Below are 20,153 nucleotides of genomic sequence, written 5' to 3'. Positions count from 1 at the left end.
TTCAGTACTCCTGATCTGATTCAGGAACTCAGGTTTTCCAAACAAACAAGACGGCCTGGGCGGTTAGCACTTAAGCTCTGACCCGCTGTGAGTGAGTAGAGTTTGTGACAGCATGTTTGAGGTTAACTGCTTGCATATATTTTTCATGGCCTGCTGAAACTCTTTTTATCTCCTTTTCTTTGTTCCATTTTGAGGAAGGAAGAGATGCCAGGCTAGACAGAAGAGCTTCAAGCCACAGTCTCCTTGAAACAAATATAATTTGTCTGCAAAGGTTGTCACAACATTTTTTACTCACACCCTTTTATTTTTGTCTTCCCTGCAAACACACAAACATACACACACACGCGCCACTTATATCTCAACCATCTTAAAAATAGTAAAACACTGTCAAAAAATATGTGTTCTCTTAATCCTGTAAAATGGACACAGTTTATTTGGTTAATATACAGAGCAATCATTGGATGGGCATCAACGTTATCACAGATACACCACCAGAGTTGACAGTTGGTACAAGATATTCTAAGTCTGCATTAGTCATGGATAAAAGACAAAAATATGAGTACATTTTTTTGCAGTATTCTTTTTCCTGCAGATCTCTCACCACTTTGCTGTTATTCCCCATTTCTCACTTGTGTCAGAAGCAGATACCAAGATATTTTATTTTGACATTTGTTTTTCCCTAGGCCCCAAGTCCGCGCTGGCTTCTCATTTTGAGTTCAATGTCAGCTAAAGCTCTGGTGCCTTTATTTTCTCCTTTTCATCTCCCTTATCTGCAGTTACTCCCTTATCGGTGCTGAGTGTGTGTTAACAGTGTCTCATAAGCAGTGGATGTCAACAGCATGCTGCCTCAGTCAACCTATTCCTGGTGGTCTCACAATGCCCAGAACGAGAGGATAACACTTTTCTTTTCTTTTTGGGTTTTTTTTTGTTTGTTAAGCTGCACACTTGTCTTTGTTTGTATGTTCATGCAGCCTTTTTGTAAGAGTATGTATGTATGTGTATGTACTTTCACATAAATTAACCAAATTCATTATTTAACATCGGCTGAATCCTTTTCAACAACGATGGAAAAAAACTGAAGGTCATCTATTGTTATGGCAGACTAGATAAGAGTTAGATGGAAGGTTCTGTGACATTATGTTCATGTACGGACCTTTTCCATTTTGCACCTATACCATATCACAGGGGTACTAAATTTTCCTCAGAACAACGTGTCTTTTCCATCTGGACGCTGACAGTGGATCAGAAGGGTGCACTGTGGGGATGTCTTCGCAGGTGAAGTGAGGACTTCCAGGAACGGGAAATACCACGTTCAGAGATTCTTACCGACTTCTGATTACTACCCTGTGAGAAATGATCCACAACCTCGAAACTGGCTAAAGTGGTGGTGGTAATTCAGGTCTCCTCCGCTGTGGTATAGCGGAGTGTAAGGTCAGCCTTCAGGACAAAATTACAGCTATGAGAAGCTACCTGTCTGAAACAGAGACGCAATAACTAATGACAACTGTCTCTCTGTTGTGTGTGTACTCAAGTCCATGGAGGAAGATTTGAGTTTTAGCTGAGCTACAACAAATTCATATTTCTTTGCTCATATTCTGTAAAATTCTGTAAAATTGTACTGTTCATAATTACTTGTTTAGTGTTTGCATGCCCTCCACTGTCACTGTGGGAAAACAAAGTAATTCACCTGCTTTGTGTGGTGTCGACATGAAAAGACTTTTCATCGTTACTCTCCACACTCTTATAAATACAGTACATGCTTATTTTTGAATATAATAACACATTGTGTGTCATTGGCATCAAAAAGTTACAGACAATAATATTTTTCTGGCTGAATTCTTCCAACTCTTCTTTCCTATTTTCTGTCAATGGGGTAAAGTGTAGTAGTTTACATGCAGTACACTCAATGCTTTCATGTTTTCATGGCTTTTACAATAAGTATCAAAACGGCAGTCAAACCAAAGGATTTAAGTAAGTGCTAGAAAAATAATGATTTAAAAAGATTTAATCACATTCTTTCCAAGCCAAACATTTATGCCAAGCCTAACAAACAGTGAACAACTGACAATGTCCGGTCCAAACATAATGTATCTGCTTTACCCTTGTCCTTCTCCTTCTCCCATGGGACCTCATTGGTGAGCAATGCACTCATACAGTCCCAGAGAGGTAAAAATATGCTGCCACTAGCTTTTAGATGGTTTGATGGACATGTACTGTCCTTATTAAGGGTTGACTAAGGTGACAGCCATGCACCAACTACTTGGGCAAAACGCAAAAAGTTACTACGTATATGCACACATGCACCAGCAAACGAAGTGAGCATGATAGCTATGTACTGTATGAATTCTGTGACATTTTGTTAAAGTGACCAATTTCTCCCAATGCCCATAGAAACTCAGTGACAACCTTCAAAACAAAAACGGATGTCTTCCTTCTCCAGTGGCTATTCCCAATTAAAATGTTGTCACCTGTGGGTGTCAAAGCAATAACTTCTGGTAAATAACTGCAGAGTAAATGTTGTGCATGGACTTTCTGTTTTCTCCTCCTCTGCACCAGTAATGAGGTGAATCCAGTCAACAAAACAGAATCCAACAATATCAAACTTCATCTCTTCAGTTATGAGTGTATCCTGAAAGAGCTTCCAATTTTGACATCATATTTTTAGTTTGATTGGTGAAGATTTACTTAATAACAACAGGAAGAAAAAGCAGATGTGTACAGAGAAGAAAAGTGCAGGTGGCATATAAAGCCTAAATTGTCAGAGTAAATTTAGGGGTTGGAAATTGACTGTCTCACCAAAACATTGTGAAATTATTATTCTAAGTATAACATCTACTAATAGAACAACAACGACAGTAATAGAATTATGCATAAATGCAGTCCCCTGGTAAATCTCTTCCTTGCAGAAGCAAAGGTATCTATAAATACACACAACTAAATCTGATATAATGATGCCTGTGTCTGATGCCTGTACCTTCACAGAAAATGATACCCAGCACTAGGAAGGGCAGCAGTTGATCTGTCAGCAAAAAAAAAAATACTCTGAAGGACTAACAACTCCAAAAAAGCCAAATGAACAAGACTAGGCCGGCTTCCACCAAATCGCTGATGCAGCCTATGGGAATTACTGTCTGTCAGAAAGTGAAACCTTTGACCATGACTCTCTGTCCATAAATAGTGCTTGACCCTTATTTCTCTTAGGCTCAGGAAGATATTTCCACTCTGCGAGAGTCAGTGAGACACAAGGAAACATTTTCAGGCTCTTCAACAATGCCTCGTGCCCCAAGGCAGGTGGGGGATACAGCTTGCAATGCAGCTTGGAAGATGGATTACAGTGCTCTGAATTCACATATATGGTACATTTAATAGCAAACTATGTAGAATCCATTGCATATCATTCCAATTTTCATGCTATACTGGCTGTTTTTAAAAGAACTGGGTATTGACTTGGCGCCTGCAAATGTTGCATATTCACTTAAAAAAGCTTTCATTCATTTCATTAAGCGTCATGGTGATTCTACTATGTGGATTTTCTTCTTCACAAAGACCAAAACACGGGTTATTTTTGGTAAAATACCTCCCAATAACTATTTATCCAGACATTCATGGTCCCCAGATGGTGAAACCCAGTGGTTTTTTAAGTATATCAACATCACAATGAATTGGCAGAAAACTTTGTGCAGACTTTATTGGTTTCGAAATGTCCCCCTCAGGATGAACTGTAATAACCTTGATCGTCCTCACTGGGACAATATTTTAATTTATTCAATACTTTGGTTTACGACCAAATACACAAGAAACTAATAATGATGACGATGTTGATCATACCGCAACCAACAGCTTTAGTATACTTTCCTGGGAAATATGGCCTCAATTAACTACTGCTGTCTTAATGGAAATATTGTTGTAATACTTTTTCCAATATCAGTATATTTCAATAATGACTTAATTTGATGATTTTTAGTCACAATGTAGTTGAGGGAATTGCGTAAACAAAAATATGATTTGAGGAACAGTTGAATTATTGCACAGCCCTAGCCATCACCATTTAAAACATACAATCGACACATGAACCCAGGAAGTGAAGAGTAAAACTAAATGAAATGGAAACAAATGTTTAAATGGAAACAAATGCTGTGATACCATGTGAACACCGTAGTCAATTTCTTTTTCATGTATATTTTAACTCCTGGGAGTCAGTTATGGACTTTTCCTATTCTTTTGTATTCCTAGCCATCACGGCTGGGAGTCCAATAGCATTCATATTCACAAACGCAGATGTAGCCACAAGGGGATATTTCTGTGGCTCTTTGGACCCTACAAACCCCTGCTGTTTTAATTTGGAGAAAATCTGCAGGAGAAATAGAAACTGAGAGCGAAAAAAATTAAATTCCAACAGATTTCTATTGTTCATCACATTTCCTTTTATTACTCTCTTTCTCTCATACCTTCTTACCTCTTTTCTTGCCTGAACCGCCAACACATGCCAGTATAATCTCACAGACACACACACACAAACACACACGTTTGGGCACATGCACGTGCACACACACAGAGTATTCGCATCCCTTTTTCCTTTGTTTTCTCTCATTCCCGTCACGGTTTGGGGAGCAAATGAGTGCAGAGAGATCAATTGAGAGGAAATGGGGGAGTTCACCCCATATCTGATTCCCTCTGTGATTTATTAAATTTGCCATTGTTCCAATAGGAGCGGCCCAGTCCAGCTTTCTGGAAAAGCTTTGACAGCAATGCCTCTGGAAGTGTGACAGGTACATGAGAAGAGTGTAAGAGGTTAGACAGATACAAAGAAAAAGACAAACGTGTCAGAGAAAACAAGGGATTCAAACATGAATGGAGAGTGGCTGAGGGGGGAATAGATGAGGTCGGAGAGGTGTGAGGAAGAGAGGGTTAGACAATGGGACGCCAGGGGTGCAGAAGGAAAGAAAAAGGAGACGATAGGGAAGAGATGCAGATAAGAGAACTGGGATAAATATAGAGAGAAAAAGGAACATTAGCTGAAAATATGAAAAGAAGATGGATGGGAATTGAACAATGGGGAGGAGAAAGTGATCAAAAGGAGGAAAACTACAAATGGGAAGCATGAGAATCAGCATGCATTAAGAGCAAAAGAACAAAATAAACATGAAGGAGAAAATGACAAATTAGTCAAAGGATGTTGATACAGAGGGGAAAAAAGGATTGTGAAATCCTGAAGCAGTTCAGCAATATGGCTGATCTCCATTCACTATGTGGGCTTTTGACTTATAGAGTCAACAAATCTATGATGTCATATTCAGAAAAAGAGTTGAAGACATTACCACAGTCTTAGTCATGGTGGAAGAACAGTGTGACTGAGCTGGGGTTGATAAACTTCAAAAACATGTGACAGGAAATGAAAGAGATGGACGCTGGGCCAAAATGGGATACATTGTATGTTTCACTGTTTCTTTTTCTCCTGTGATGATTGCAGAGTCAGAATACAATACATTGTCAACTGAAAAGATTTCAAGACATCTACAGTACAAGACTTGGAATACAGAGAAAAAAACTCTGCTTTTCTCTCATCTCTCTGTTTTTTATTTTGTGGGATTTTAACATTTACTGTCTTATAACTTGTCATACCCAGCTGGTAAAAAGCATGTAGTGTCCCATCTTTAGTCAGACACTTCTTTCCGCTCACTTTTGCCTGCCCTTGTATATTTTAAGGCCTCTGCTGTTTGCAGACGAGCAAGAATAAAGTGCTATCTATAGCATGGCTCTTGCCATGGGCCAGAATAAAATATGGATGTGTCTCCCCGTGCACCGCCACCTGAACATTACAGGCCAAGCTCTGACCTCCAACTGCTCCAGACAGACTGAAGCTTCTGACTGATGATCACAAATGAGCCCAGGTCCTGAGGATCTAAGAACAGATTCCAACATGCAGTATAAGCATGTTTTAAATACATTTAAACTGCTGTGGAGCTGCAAGACAGTGACTCAAAAATGCACAGGCAAATTATTCTGTGCGTGAATTTTTAATAAGTAACAATACCACTGTGACATGCAGCCTATTTCTGGGCGGAAACGCCTGTAAAACTGTAAAACCTGTGAGCAATGTTTTTTCAAGCAGACTGTGGAAGGCAGAGTAGTAGCTGGAGACAGTGCGTAAATCATGATAACAACTTTCAAACAATCTCTTTCAGAGTGTCACAGTTCAAGATGCACTGCAAAAAAAGGCATGATTCTTTATTAAGACCTATTAAATATATATGACTTAGGTGACTTTGTATTTGGCCCAGTGCAGTCGTAAAAGATTCAGGGAGCAAAGATGACATGCGGAATAAAAATGCATGCAAAGACACTTTCTCTCACACACATGCATACCTTTGAAGTATGCTGAGCAGCAGAAAAAAGAGGCAGATAAAATAAAAAAAAAAGTGATGGAAAAATTAGATCTTTCACAGTGAGTGGCATCCTTTGACTAGCGTTCAACCCTTCCCAAGATGAGTCGTAGGGCATGTTTCAAGTGTCATCTTAGAGAACAAGGCAGGAAAAAATAGTCTCTCAATATGCTGCTTGGAAATCAAAACAACACTCTCAAAGAGGAAGAACTTGTGACACTGAGCATAAGCGCCATTTTTTTAGGCATGGCAGCCAAATGTTTGAGCTGCTGTTGATGCTCTTGACGCCTTGGTTTTTTGACCATTTCACCAATATCCAAAGCAATGTCTCATATCACATGGTTATCACTGATCTTTGGTGTGATGATGGACATGAGCATCATACTCGTGTGAGGAGAGTGAGTACATTTCCTCCAGAGGGCCACTGACCTAATGAACTCACTCCACAGTCCTCAGGGGAATCCCTCACTTTGCAACAAACACTTCCCAAGCATTTCTTTCCCTCAACATTTAATTGAGTGTAAGAAGTGTTTTTTTTCTCTCTCTCTGTTTAGATCCTGAGGTGCTTTGGAGAGTGTACCTACACAGTTTCAAAAATGGGGATCTGGTCAGTGAGGACATCCTGTCTATACTCAGAGCAGGACTGTAACTGCTTAGCTGTTACATCTCTAAAAGGCTTAGCTTCCGCATACTTAGTAGGCTAGTGATTTTGGTCAAATCACTGTGCTTCTGTTCCTTCTCTGGTCTTTTTTGTCTCTGTGTCTGTGCAGCTTCTTGAAACTTTGAACATCATGGGCAAGGTGACCCCACTGGACTCGACAGACAAGTGGGATTGATTCCTGACATCCTCCACAGCATCTTCAGTGGTATCTTCTGCCCATCTGTCTACAGGGGGTTTGTGGAAGACAGTCTTTGATTTTTCTTAACTTTTGAGACCACATGGAAAGATTGCAACATACTGTTAGAGGACAAAATGTGTCCCAGAGACTCTTTATTTTTTTATCAGAACTTCCACTACCTGAGTTCCACAGAGTTCTATTACTGTCAGAGTCAGTCTGTTCCAGAAAGAATTACGAATGTAAGTGTGGAAGAAGGAAGTCAGATCAAGACCATTCAAATATCTATGATTGTGATTTTATCATAATATTATCAATGACAGTAGGGAACAAGACATATAGGATGTATAATTATGGGGAAAACTTTTAACAGATTCCATAGACAACTAACTGGTAATATTAAGAATTATTTGCAGATCTCGCCAGAGTGTCACTGAGGAATTTCCGGCACATGTAGGAGGGGAAATGAAGCAGAAAAGGCATTATACAAATATAATTACGATAGGGTGCCAATTTATCACACCCTGCGATAATTTATCACACCCAGAAACAATCCAGTTAATTTAATACGCCGCAAGCAACGGTATTTTTTCTCCTACAATTGCATATTGACCAAATGCAGACAGGGGAGAACAACAGGGGCTCTAAGATGGTTATTCAGTTGAATGGTGGCTAAAACATATTTGCCTTACAATGCACAAGTAGAACACAGGCTTGGAGTACAACAGTACCAGAGTAGTTCATTTTAGCTGTGCTCGCCATCAAGAGTGGCCGTCTTCTGAAGTCGCGGTGCGCAAAGATAACATTACCCTGTGCATGAATGGGACAGACTGTCTGGTGGCTTTATGATGAAATAACAAGATGTGTTCTAAAGTTATTATTTGTTGGTAAATGGATCAGTGTCTTGATATTTTGCAATTTTCTCATGTTCTAACTTTATTTTGGTCAAAAACAAACTCAATATCAACCGCAAACAAAGCTCATTGTTTGATCTCCATTCCTTCTCTTTTAGTTATAATTAAAGACACAGTATAAATTATTTAAAAAAAAGGATCCAAGCATGAAACTGTGACGCCTATTAGTCTGCTTTTTTTATTAGATGCTTTCTTTTGGTTTATTCTGTTTTCTTCCCTGAAGTAAGCACATTCAAATATTCAAAAGATACTTGTCTGTGTGAACAGTTCGAATAAGAAGCATAATCACTTTAATGAGCTAAGAGCCTTTTTAAAAAGCCTTTTTACTTACTGGGTACTGGCACCGAGGAATTGAAGGATATTTTGACCACTACATGTGGGTGAGCAGGCCAAACCACATTTCAAAACAACCTCATAAAGATGGAGCATGAGTTGGTATGTGATCGACCCACATTGATCCGGCGTGGCCTTGGTGCTTACGAGCCCATTTCTACAGACATGTCTTATTCATTCATTTATTTATTTTCAGCGTGCCCCTGACAAAAGGCCTCAGAGGTTTCAGATTACTATAGCTTAATTTTTCAGCGAGTTGCTATACCTGGACTTCCCGGTCGCCACTGCCCATATTTGATTCACGTCCTTTTGGCTTTAAACGATCTCATAAGCTGTCGTACTGTGCATGGAGGAGTTTGCTCATTTTGTGCTCCTTAGAAACTTCCTGACAAACACAATGCACTAGAGATTGCAGTGGCTATGATTGATGAAACTGACACTGGCTGTTTTCACACTGGAGTGGGCAAGAGGGACCAGAATTTTATGATGTATTGCTTAAAAGAAACTGTCAGTTCAGTTCACATTCCTCCACTTTATTGTCTTTGTTTATCTTTTAGCATGCAGCCGACATGCTTGGCCATGGTCATGCATTGATATTTGTGCAAGCTTGTACAGTACATATGCTGTGTGTGTGTATCTTTAAATCTTCTTATTCATCTTACTTAATTGCCCTCATTGACAACACACAGCTTTACTGCTTTTCCCGGGGTAGGGCAAAAAGAAGAATGGGGAAGTCTTTGTAATTAACTCCCATCTATTTATCATGGGGAAGGATGACAAGCCTGATTCAGTATTAATCAAAACATTACCCTGAGCTAGCTCGAGTGTGCCAAGCTGGCAGCGATTTCTCATCAATGATGTCACATTAGCGATCTAGAGCTTGACACTGGATTATTACTCTCCAGTCATGAGTTCAATTAGAGCTCAGTAAACACTTAATAAACTCGGTAATGACAATGGTCATGTGGATGAAGATACAGTAGTTTTTTGTTTGGTTTTGTTTAGTTTTTTTTTATTAAAAGCTGCTTAATTTCTCTTGTGAGTAAATCTCCCACAATGAAAGATTTTAGACTTGCACTGTGGAGATCATTACCACTGTAAATCTAAAATAGTCTGACATTTTTTTGGCCACATTTTCCCCATGGTCATGACTACAAAAACACACACAGCTAGATAATCAGATGATTCATCCGCACAATGACCTTGCTTTCCCCAAGGCCAGTAATTAAGACTCAGACTAAAAAAAAAAGAAAAAGGAATTGCTGTCGACTGGCTAAATCACACCTCTGCTTTACTTGTTTAATCTGCTGAACTTCTGCAACACTACATTGTTTACTCAACTCTTCCCTCTCCTGTGCTTCAGCTGTAGACAAATGAGGAAGAAGAAACAAACCCTATGCAGAATCAGTGTACTGTAGTACTGGGGGTCTGGAGGGAAAAGTGAGCTTTTTTGTTCTGCTTGTAGTGCAGAGTGGCTCCACTGGGGGTGGGGTGGGGAATTTAAAACTCCACGGTAGTAGCTAGGGATCTTTGTGAAACTCGGCATCTCTCTTTTGTTTATTTTTAAGCAATATTTAGTTACACATTTATTTCCTCAAAGCTGTAGAATCTAAGTATCTTTCAGAAGATTCTCAGTGGGTTACATATGGTGCCCAGGGCTTTGTCTGTGTTAACCATAGAAAATAAATACCCAGTAATTGCATTCAGTAGTCTTTACAAACAACATAATTTCATTGAGAGGAATAAGAGGCACAACAGGACAGCCTTTCGCAACAGTGACACGCTTAACCAGTAGAAAGTTTAATTTATGTGCAAAGTTTGTTATCCCCCCCATTACCTACCATAGCATGATGCTCATTGATAATAGACAAACCATCACAATAATGTAATAATGTCATTGGCCATTTGTTGCATTAGTCAATTTAACTCTCCAGCAAGAGCTGCTCAGGAGAGGAACATCACTTAGAGTGCCGACCACCAAACCTAATACAGCTAAATTGTAAAGTCTCACTTCCAGCATTGTGCATCAGGCAGCAAATGCTCACTTATTTATATTAAAAGTGCAACAGACTGCACAGACCTTCCGACTACAGCGTAGAATTAGCACATACAGCCTTAATTAGTTTGCTCTTTCAGTTAGTAGAGTATTCAATCAAAGAATAATGTGACCTTGAATTATGCTTCCTATAAGTAATTAACAGTGAAGGAGAAAATGAAAACATTACTGTATTGTCAGTGGTTATGTCAAGGTCATAGAAGGGGTTGAGGAGAGCAATTCATGGGTATTGGATGGATTTTTTTTGTTTAGTTTTTTTGTTATTGTGAAGATTAGTTCAGTGGCTTCAACAGTGCTTCATGTTGACAAAGCAATGGTGTGAATTATCAGTTGTGTCATGCCTGAAAAACATATTCCGCTTTATGTATATATAAAGGCAGGGTATAAATGGACAAATTTCAGAGCAACTATTCACACGCTGCAGCCAGGGACCAATCAAAGAATGGAAGCCAGGAAGAAATTATGTCCCTTTTTACAGTGGACACTAATAAACCACAATACAATCTCTTTGGCTTTTGTCCTGCAGACACACACACTGAGCCTGATGCCTGGGGCCATTTCATCCCAGAGGGAGGATGCTGTTGACCATCCAGAACAACGCATTAGCAACATTAGCTGTATATCACCTTCTGCCATTAGCTGAGCTGCCATTAGCTGTGGCTCCACTCCACAAAAACAAACAATCTACATACAATCTCTGGCTCTGCCATGAATTGCTCTCTTTTTAGAATTACAAATTAAGATCTTGTTGTATGTGTAGTTATACATTTTCATTCAAATGTGAACAGCTCTACTAAATGTTTTGCTTTTTGTTTTTTGGACACATAAACAAAACTGCATTACAGATCTGTATTGGCCATTTGCAACATTTTGAATTTTCAGTGAGTTAGTTTTTGATATATCCATCAGGTTTCATTTTTTTCTTGATCAAAGAAAACAACTGACAGAAACAAGAAGGCAGATGGCCAGTGGGTTGATGTGACCAAATGCTATGTATGATTATTGCCCACATTAGATGTTATTTGCTGTAGTTATACAAGATAGAAATTGCAGCTGACAACACACTAAAATAGAGGCAATATGGTCCCATAATTTGCGAGTGTAGTCGGAGCTGTACAACAGGCACGTGAGCTGTGGAAAGCATTGCACTTATCTTGATTCAATAAGATAAAGGTGACAATACTTCAAGGAGAGAAAGCGTCTTAAGTTCAAAACATTTTATAGCTACAAGACAAAAGGAACCAAATAATTACCACTCCTCTAGACTCTGTTACTGAGAGTGCTTCATTCTTTTTGCTACCTAAAAATTACTTTTACAGGCCATAGAACAGGTAACGTAGCAACAACAGCAACAAGGTGCCAGTAGTTATTCTATTTATCTGCTGAGTCCACAGTTTTACACCAGAGTTTATAATCGGTTTTGACCTGCGATTAAGATGTCACACTTGTTTTTCTCCATTTTTATATGTTCTCAAAGAAATATAGACCAATATTTGAGGAAAGTAGTGCTATCTGCTTTATGTGTCCACAGCTCCTCGCAGGCACATAAATGCTGCAGTTGAGATGTTCCTTTTTTTTTTATCTCAAAGACACCAAGCTCACGATTTATTACATTGTTGTTAGCTTAAAAGGTCCTATATTTTACACTGTTATGGTGTTGATATCCATAAAAAGGTACAGTATATTTGTGCTACCAAAACCATCTCAGTGAAGTTTTAAATCTCATCGCTCAGGTTCTGTCTGAAGCTCAATTAATGACAGGTTGGTCAGCCAATCAGAAGTGAGGCTCAGAGCCTGGTTTGTTGTGACATCATAAAGTTATGGAAGTCCCGATCCTGAGTACAATTTCATAGTATGGACTGTGTGTATTTCTCTGTGAAATGACTGTGTTGATACACTCACAATTTTACACCCAAAGTAAATCTCTATAGAACACATAATACCAGTAAGATTTTAGTGATAGTAGGACAGGTTGATGTTAGATGAGGAACAGATACAAGTTAAAACTGTAATGACAGATCGACCTACATATCAGAGCTACATTCGAACCACAAGACAGGTATGTAAAATGATTGCTGTCTGATAACCGGTCCCTGAGCGCTCGTCACAGAACTAAATTCCCAGCCCTCCATTATACAGCTGATTTACAGTCCTGCTGCCCAATGCATTCCCACAGCCGTGGGAATCGTGCTAAATAATGAGATTGACAGGCCTCATTTGTTTGGTTGTCTGTGTAACAAAAGCCAATGCCATGCACAACCCTGTGAGGCATATCCATAATCCCTGGGGATAATACTATTGAGTTTAGTTGAAAGGGGTTATCTGTCAGCAAGGACAGACGGATAAAGGATGAGTGGTATTTGGAGAGTTTTGGGATGCCAAGCAGCACAGGACAGGTGGGGCAGAAGTTAATCGTCCTTGTATTCAAATGTCACCACTCTATGCAGAGTACAGATGGATAGGCATAAGCGTCACATTAAATGGTTTGTGTGCCATGTATTGGAAAATGCCAGATGTTTTGGGGGTAAATAGAAGGATTTGTCAATTACTTTATTTAAAAAAAAAAGAAAAATATTGGGATATTAGTGATTTTCATACAGAGTCCTGGTGTAATACCTTGAATTGGGTTTGATATTACCTGCACTGTATTTATTTGACCTCAAAAATGAATATGAAGATATTCATGAGTAAAGGTGAAATCTGCTTTTCAATGTCAAATAGAAAAGAGCACAGCAAAGAGGGAACTTCATTCAGATTTGGAATTTCTTGACAATAAACATGTAGGCACCTCACAGAAGCCTTGTTGTAATTGTCACAGTCACTTTGGCTTTGCTATAGTGCCGACTAAATGTGCCTTTTGCAATGCACTACAGCCACAGCTAGCACTATCAGCATCAGTGTGAGAGGGTGAAAGACTGTACATACTGTTTTTGGATGTATGTGGCATGCCATATCCAGAAATTGACTTAACCTGAATTTATTTTGTCTTAATTTTGTAAAAAGAAGAGTAAAATTTGATAAATTTTATTTTACATATGACTCATACAGTATGTCAGTTTACTCAATGTTCCATCCAATGCTGTTTGTGTTGTTGCGAAGTGTGTGGGCGTTTGAGCTACATGTTGCTGCTTACATCCTGTTTACTTGGCTCACTACTTATTGCCATTTGGGGACAATTAGCGCTTTCTTGTTCTGTTGTAACAAAGACATATATTTGGTCGTTAGCCAAAGAGACAGGCTTGCGCTGTAGGAGCTGTGACCTCTCTGCCCTCTGCATCACTTCTCTTTCCCCCCAGTGTCTAATCCCACCATTCTGCCTCTCCACTGGGGAAGGGAACAGAAATTAACCTCTATTCTGCAACAATTTTCTGTTTTTCTTTTTTTTTTCTGGTCTGGTTACAGTGGAATAAATAAAAGGATAAAACAGCATGCCAACAGGCACAGCCTCGTGCAACCAATACATGTAAGTGCATCCTAATTATGAGAAGACAAATATTTTTTTTTTTTTTTTTGTCTGTGTTAGCCAAAACATTTTCAATTTTGCAGTTGACAAAAAAAAAACACTCATAACATCTGTGTAAATAAGGCTGGTGGCCACTTAAAATTGATTTTTTTTTTTTTTAAACATATTTTTGTTGAATTGGTTTGAACATTTGAATGACAAAATTCAAAGAATGTGAAAATTATCATGACAAGAAAGTAGATTCTACTGTAAAATTGAAATCGGGCGTTTGATTTTTAGGATCATTACCAGCTATATGATAAGGGTCAGAGACTATGAGCCAATGTTAACATTTGTTTAAACATGGTACATACTGCATGTGTCCTCATACAGTATGCTTTATCCTCCTTTCAAATATGGGGTGAATGTTAATAAAATGAAAGTTAAACATAATTGGTTTTCTCTGCCGCAGAGCTGCAAGTAAAGCCTTCCTATCACCATCTAAAACACAGATCTGCAATGTACTCAGGACAAAATGAAATAATGTTAATACTATGAAATGAAAAATTTGAACAAAGCATTAATCAGATTTATTTGCCTATTTTCCAGTTTGAGAAGCACATACTGCTGTTAACAGCTTGTGTAAATGCAGTTATGGAGAGTGATAAATACAATAGGAGCAAGAGAGCTTTTCCACAAACTCCATGCATAATTCACTGTGACATGAATAACCAGGGCACCCTCCAACTCCGTCAGCACCTTTCAATTATTTAAGTCCAGCTTTGCAGGAGAGCACCCCAGGTTCAACAGGATATGATACCAACTAATGCTTCTACAAAGCTTGAGATCCTTACTGCAGACAAATCACCGCAAGTTGCTGGTTTTATTACTAATGGCAAGGTAGAGTTTTTTTTTTTCCCTTGAAGACACCTGACTATGTTCAGTGAGGGTCAAGAAGCCTCTCTCCTACACAGTCAGCATCTAATTAACTAGTTTGATGGCTTCTGTCACTGGATCTTTACATTTTACATTACATAATATGACACTGCATTACATTGCTTGTAGAGTCAGTGTCTATGGCAGCTGTAAAGGGCCCGATGGCTATGAAAGATTGTAGAAATTGTACTTAATACAAGTATATTCAGTGGTCAATCCAATGCCAACTCAAAGCCTTATGGAATACAGGAAGTCTCCTCGTCGCCAGTGTGAAACGATGATGTGAGTCATACAAAACTGCTTATTTTTTTTACAAAATGTAAGCTGGACATGCTGTGCTATCAAGAACATGGGTGGGCTGGCAAGAGCCAAAGTGAACTGTCCAGGCTGGGCCATCTGGGGAGCTGGCACTGAGAGCCTCCACGGATGTACAAATCATGCTTGCAAAAGCAGGACAGCTACCACTGAGCACAACAGATTTTCTGTGACAACTCAAATTAGTTTTTCGGGTTTTTTTTGTTGTTGTTGCATGTTTAAGAGACAACCAGCATCATGCCATTTATCTTACAGCTATTGCATAATTAATCTCCATCATATATACTGTATGGTGTTGGAATTTCCATAATAAATGGTTTTTCAAGGGAAATCTAACAAACCTACCTCGTTTGTCAAAGTTATGCTTAAGCATGTCCTCGTCCTTGCACATCATGTCTGTGTGTCCTCCGATGCCAATGTTTACTCCATAGTCGTCATGCACTTTTCCATCATTCAGCTTGTTGTGGAGCTGGTTGGGTGTGGAGTTGAGCGAATGCCCGCCCTGGTCATCCTCATCACAGTCGTAGTCATCGAGGATGGGGGTCTCGCGGATGGGCATACCGATGACGGAGCTGCCGTGCTGGTGAGCGTTGCGGGTGCCCCGGTAGCTGTCGCGGCCCTGTGGCCCCAGCAGGACCGAGGGGATGTAATGGATCTCGTGAGTGGCCTCAGTGCTGGCGCTCTTCTGGGGTATGCGACGACGCTTGCACCATCGGTGGCGGGTGTACAACACAAGGGTGAAGAGGAGGATCAGGAGCAGGAGGGCGATGAGGCCTCCCTGGATAAAAGCAGAAGAGGATAAAAAAAATAGGGAGACTGTAAGAGAAAAAGACTCAATACAAACAGCGTAAACAAGGATTTTACCTCCAACAGTAACAATTAAAATCACTGCTCCATTGCCAGTCGAATGCCAATTAGCACCATTTGGAATTAGCAGTCAATGGAGGTTTTGCAATCAGCACTTGGATGTGCGAGTTCTTTTAGCAAAATACAGCTACAATAACTAATTTGTGCCTAAGCTATAGTCCAAGTACATCAAATATACAGCAATTTATTTAGTGAGTAAAACTTAACAAGCTATGTTAAATGCATATACAGTCTCTAGACCCTTCATAAAATACCAACTGGTCTGCTGTGTAATATAAACCAGTTTACAGCAGAGTTATGAATGAGGGGTTGGTTCTATGGTCTAAACTGGCTCAAATAAGGAGGAGAAAATGAATGTTCCTTTGTTCCACAGACAAAAGAGAGCCACTGAACCCAGTTTCCTATGATCCTTCACATTTTCACACCTGGGTAAGAATCTCACCCACGGATGCCGTTTTCAACAACAATTGGCTAAGTGGGAACTACAGCTGATGAGGTCATCCTAACATAAAAACTGACAAACAGATTCAGGAGATCTTCATCACTGTGTGTTTCTTGAAAGAGTCTTCCCTCCTTTTTCTTGACCAAAAGAGAGACCACGTTAGAGTAATATTAAAGGGATATTTCAACATTTTGGAAATATTGCGATAATCCCTATTGTTTTAGGAGTAGGTTCATTATTTTTAATTGTCAGTGCAAGCTGTTTTTAGACCTGTGGAGCAGAGACGCAAGCTGCAGGGTATTTCCACGTTTCCCTTATCAAACTCATAAAATACACAATCCGACAACTCCAAAACACTCTTGTGGACAAGTTGTGACTTGCACATTCATCACGCTATGAAATAATAATGGAACATTATGAGAGTTGTTTTCGAGGCAAATGCGAAAACGAATCTACATGAGTATTTGCTTCATGTGTTGTAATATTACTTAATTATACATTTTAATTTCATAGCATGGTGAATGTGCAGGTCACAACTTGTCCACGAGTGTTTTGGAGTTGTTGGATTGTGTAGTTTGATGAAGGAAAGGTGGAAATACTGTGCAGCTCGCGTCTCTGCTCCGTCGATTTAAAAACAGCTTGCACCAACAAATAAACCAACAATGTTGAAATGTCCCTTTAACTTAGTTTGCTCCAGTAAGTTCTGGGGACAATCAGTTTACATTTTACACTCCAAGACAGCAGTTGATTTTATTTTGAAGGATTAAAGCGTCCTTTTACTCTATTCTCTCAACATCGACAAACTCTTCCGTTCTGTTTCATCGCTCCAGCTGTAAAGCAGAGACGTGTCTTCACTGGCGAGCATAAGACACAGGATGAACCCACCCTGCGCTCCAGACTAGACTGTGGAAACTCTGGGGGATCACATCCACTTTTACTCATGTAACAGGAGAGATCCTCCTCATATGAGACTGAGGATGTCTGGGTAGATTTGGTTGGTGCTTCTGAAGCCAAATCCTGTGCTATTTGATACTGTTTCATGCTGTATTTGATGTTTGCGCTGCCTGTTTGTTGATGCTATGTTTTATGTTTGAGCACTGCTAGTTTACTTGATGCTGCATGTATTTGTGAAAGCTTTATTTAGTGAAGCTGTGTGAAGCTTGTTGACTGATCTGACTGGTCACTCAGACCCGCTTCAGAAGCAGCTTTACTCAGTTGAGATTTACATGCATCTATCCATTTGTTCTCTCCCTCTCTGCTCCTCTGATATACAAACATGGGATGACCCTGCTGAAAGCCACAAGCCAAAATGCGTTGGTCTGTCAATAAGGCCGGTCGACTTACTGCAAAAGCTGCTGGAGTTCTGACCTCTTCTGATATACAAACCACACATACACATACAGAAGGATGCAGTGGTTGTTTTTCCACTCTTTTTACCAGTTCTTCAACTCCACACAACCACATTGCTCTGGATCTGATCCCACCATCTTCTTTTCTATTCTCTCACACCAACAAACACTGTGTGCTCCTCCAACATGACCCTTTTTTTGGTCAGGTTTGGACCAAGTTCACCATTACGTCACCTTCCCATGTTACCACACACAAACACACTTGCATACTCAGACAGTTGCACCATCAGTTAAGTCTTACAGCGGTGTTTACTGTTACATCTGAGCTGTATTTGCTGTGTGTTAATAATTGCTGAAAGATAATAAAACCCTGTTATACTGAAACAATAACTGCTCTTGGTTATGTGTGTGAATGGTGTGTTAAAATCAGCTTCTGCCATATTTCCTCAAGGCTTTTGTCACTTTATTAGTATGGTAAACCTTCTGTAATCACATTGCTGATGGATTTATATGTTAATAATTTCACTTGTTCCCATTTGTTATGATTAATCAAATTCCTAATTACAGTAGATTAAATACATGTATTCTAAATCATTGAGACCAGATCAATTAACTTGCTACCTCCAAAAGAGGGTGGTGACTAACTTAAATATCAATTAACATTGTTATTTAAAGCAGAAGTGAGTGATATATTTGTGTTAATATAAGTCTTAAATAGTTATATCTTCCGACAGCAATCACTTACATAGAGTGTTTGGACTGAAACACGGGTCTCTCAGTCCCTCTGCTCTGCTCTGAGCCGAAGAGAAAACATTTATCGTATCCTACAGTTTTTATCCAATGAGGAGAGAGAACGGCATGCAGGGCTGTGTGTGCAGCCAAGGAACGCCGTGAATGTGGTGACGTAGCGACGAGGACTGTTATGGTGCGTTCAAGGAAACTCGTATTTTTCCGACCGTGAAGTGGTACCAGTTCGATCTGGTACGAGTTCACCGGTCGGAAGTTACGAGTGGCCGTTATAGTGACTTTCACCGGTAAAACAGGTCGGAAAAACACGAGTGGGTTGCCTGAAACGCTACAAAGTCGTAAGTTGTGACTTGAAGCTGTAATTTACGATTTCAAAAGCCTGCCTGGAACGCAGCATTAGCGAAAACGACCGGATCACTCACTTCTGCTTTAACGTTAATACTATCAATATTGTTCATTTCCAGTAGATCAAAATAACTATAAGTTATAGTTTAGGTCCTTTCTTTCAAGTGACTTTTTCCCAGCTTTAGAAGACGACGGAAGTTGATGAAGATTAAAAGTATTTGTGAAAATATTCTGAAAGAGGAGGAAAGACAAATTAATCGTAGGGCATCCCAGTAGCAATGATGACATGAGCAAGTAATTAGAAGGTAGGAAGGATATGGACACACACTCACACACGCACACACAAACACACAGTGATATTGCTGTGCAGCATTTTGCATTCTTCTTTTGCATGCTCAAAATCAGCACTTTGTTAGCTTATGGTGCATTCACTGCAGTCACACATAAAGTCAGCATCTGGACTCGTTTACATAGATGGGCACATAAGATATACCACAATAAACCAGTGGTGCACGTGATATGATGCAAATCTGTACAATTATATGATAGAGCAGGGGATCCCAAAGTGGGGGTCGGGACCCCCCCGGGGGGAGGTGAGGCACTGAGAGTGGGGTCGCAAGATGATTTTCAGAAATCAAATAACATTTGAAAATGATTTTAAATACTGAATTTCAGCTGTAATTGTTAAAAAGATACAATTAGTTAAAATTGAAAATAAAACCATGCAAATAGATTTTCCTCCCTTATCTTTAGATGCCTATAGATTGCTTCTGACTGAGGTATTTGGCTTTTCTTCATCTAGCTATACTGTAAAATCAAGGCTGCTCTGTTCCTTTGTGTCATTATGTCCGTGTTTGGATACGTCAATTAGTGCGTGGGCTTTGTGTGTGTGTCACCACCGGGGATAGTGGGCTTCGTCAGTCAATGGCACCGTTACTTTGTTGGTAGCGGGCTGAACAATTTGGGAACCCCTGTGATGGAGCACAACCTCAAAAGTGACCATGAAGTTGAGTCACGACCTCTTGACAATATTTCAATGACTTGTAGTTTGATTAACAAACTGTACACATACTAGATGTCAAGAGTTCTTTCTACTGTGCCCGTTCCTTATGTTAAGTCTCACAACACATTTTCAGACAGCAGCCAAGCAGAAATTCTTTCATTTGTAGCACCGCTGCCTCCATGCTG

At 39.6% G+C, this 20,153-nt stretch overlaps 1 protein-coding gene across 2 annotated transcripts in view; it reads right to left on the bottom strand.

Annotated features, from left to right (window-relative positions):
• The window catches only part of astn2 (astrotactin 2), a gene marked incomplete at both ends in the record, with an annotated part of 239,834 nt that overhangs the window by 149,862 nt on the left and 69,819 nt on the right, over nt 1-20,153 (bottom strand). For both annotated transcript variants that reach the window (XM_083983273.1, XM_083983274.1), the window contains one exon: nt 15,561-15,993. In XM_083983273.1, the coding sequence (XP_083839399.1) occupies nt 15,561-15,993 (433 nt within the window). The remainder of the gene's footprint in view (nt 1-15,560; nt 15,994-20,153) is intronic.

The sequence above is a fragment of the Trachurus trachurus genome, assembly GCF_905171665.1.
Source record: "Trachurus trachurus genome assembly, chromosome: 12".
Taxonomy (NCBI): Eukaryota; Metazoa; Chordata; class Actinopteri; order Carangiformes; family Carangidae; genus Trachurus; species Trachurus trachurus.
The sequence above is the reverse complement of the archived record's forward strand: the minus strand, read 5'-3'. Positions and strand labels throughout refer to the sequence as shown.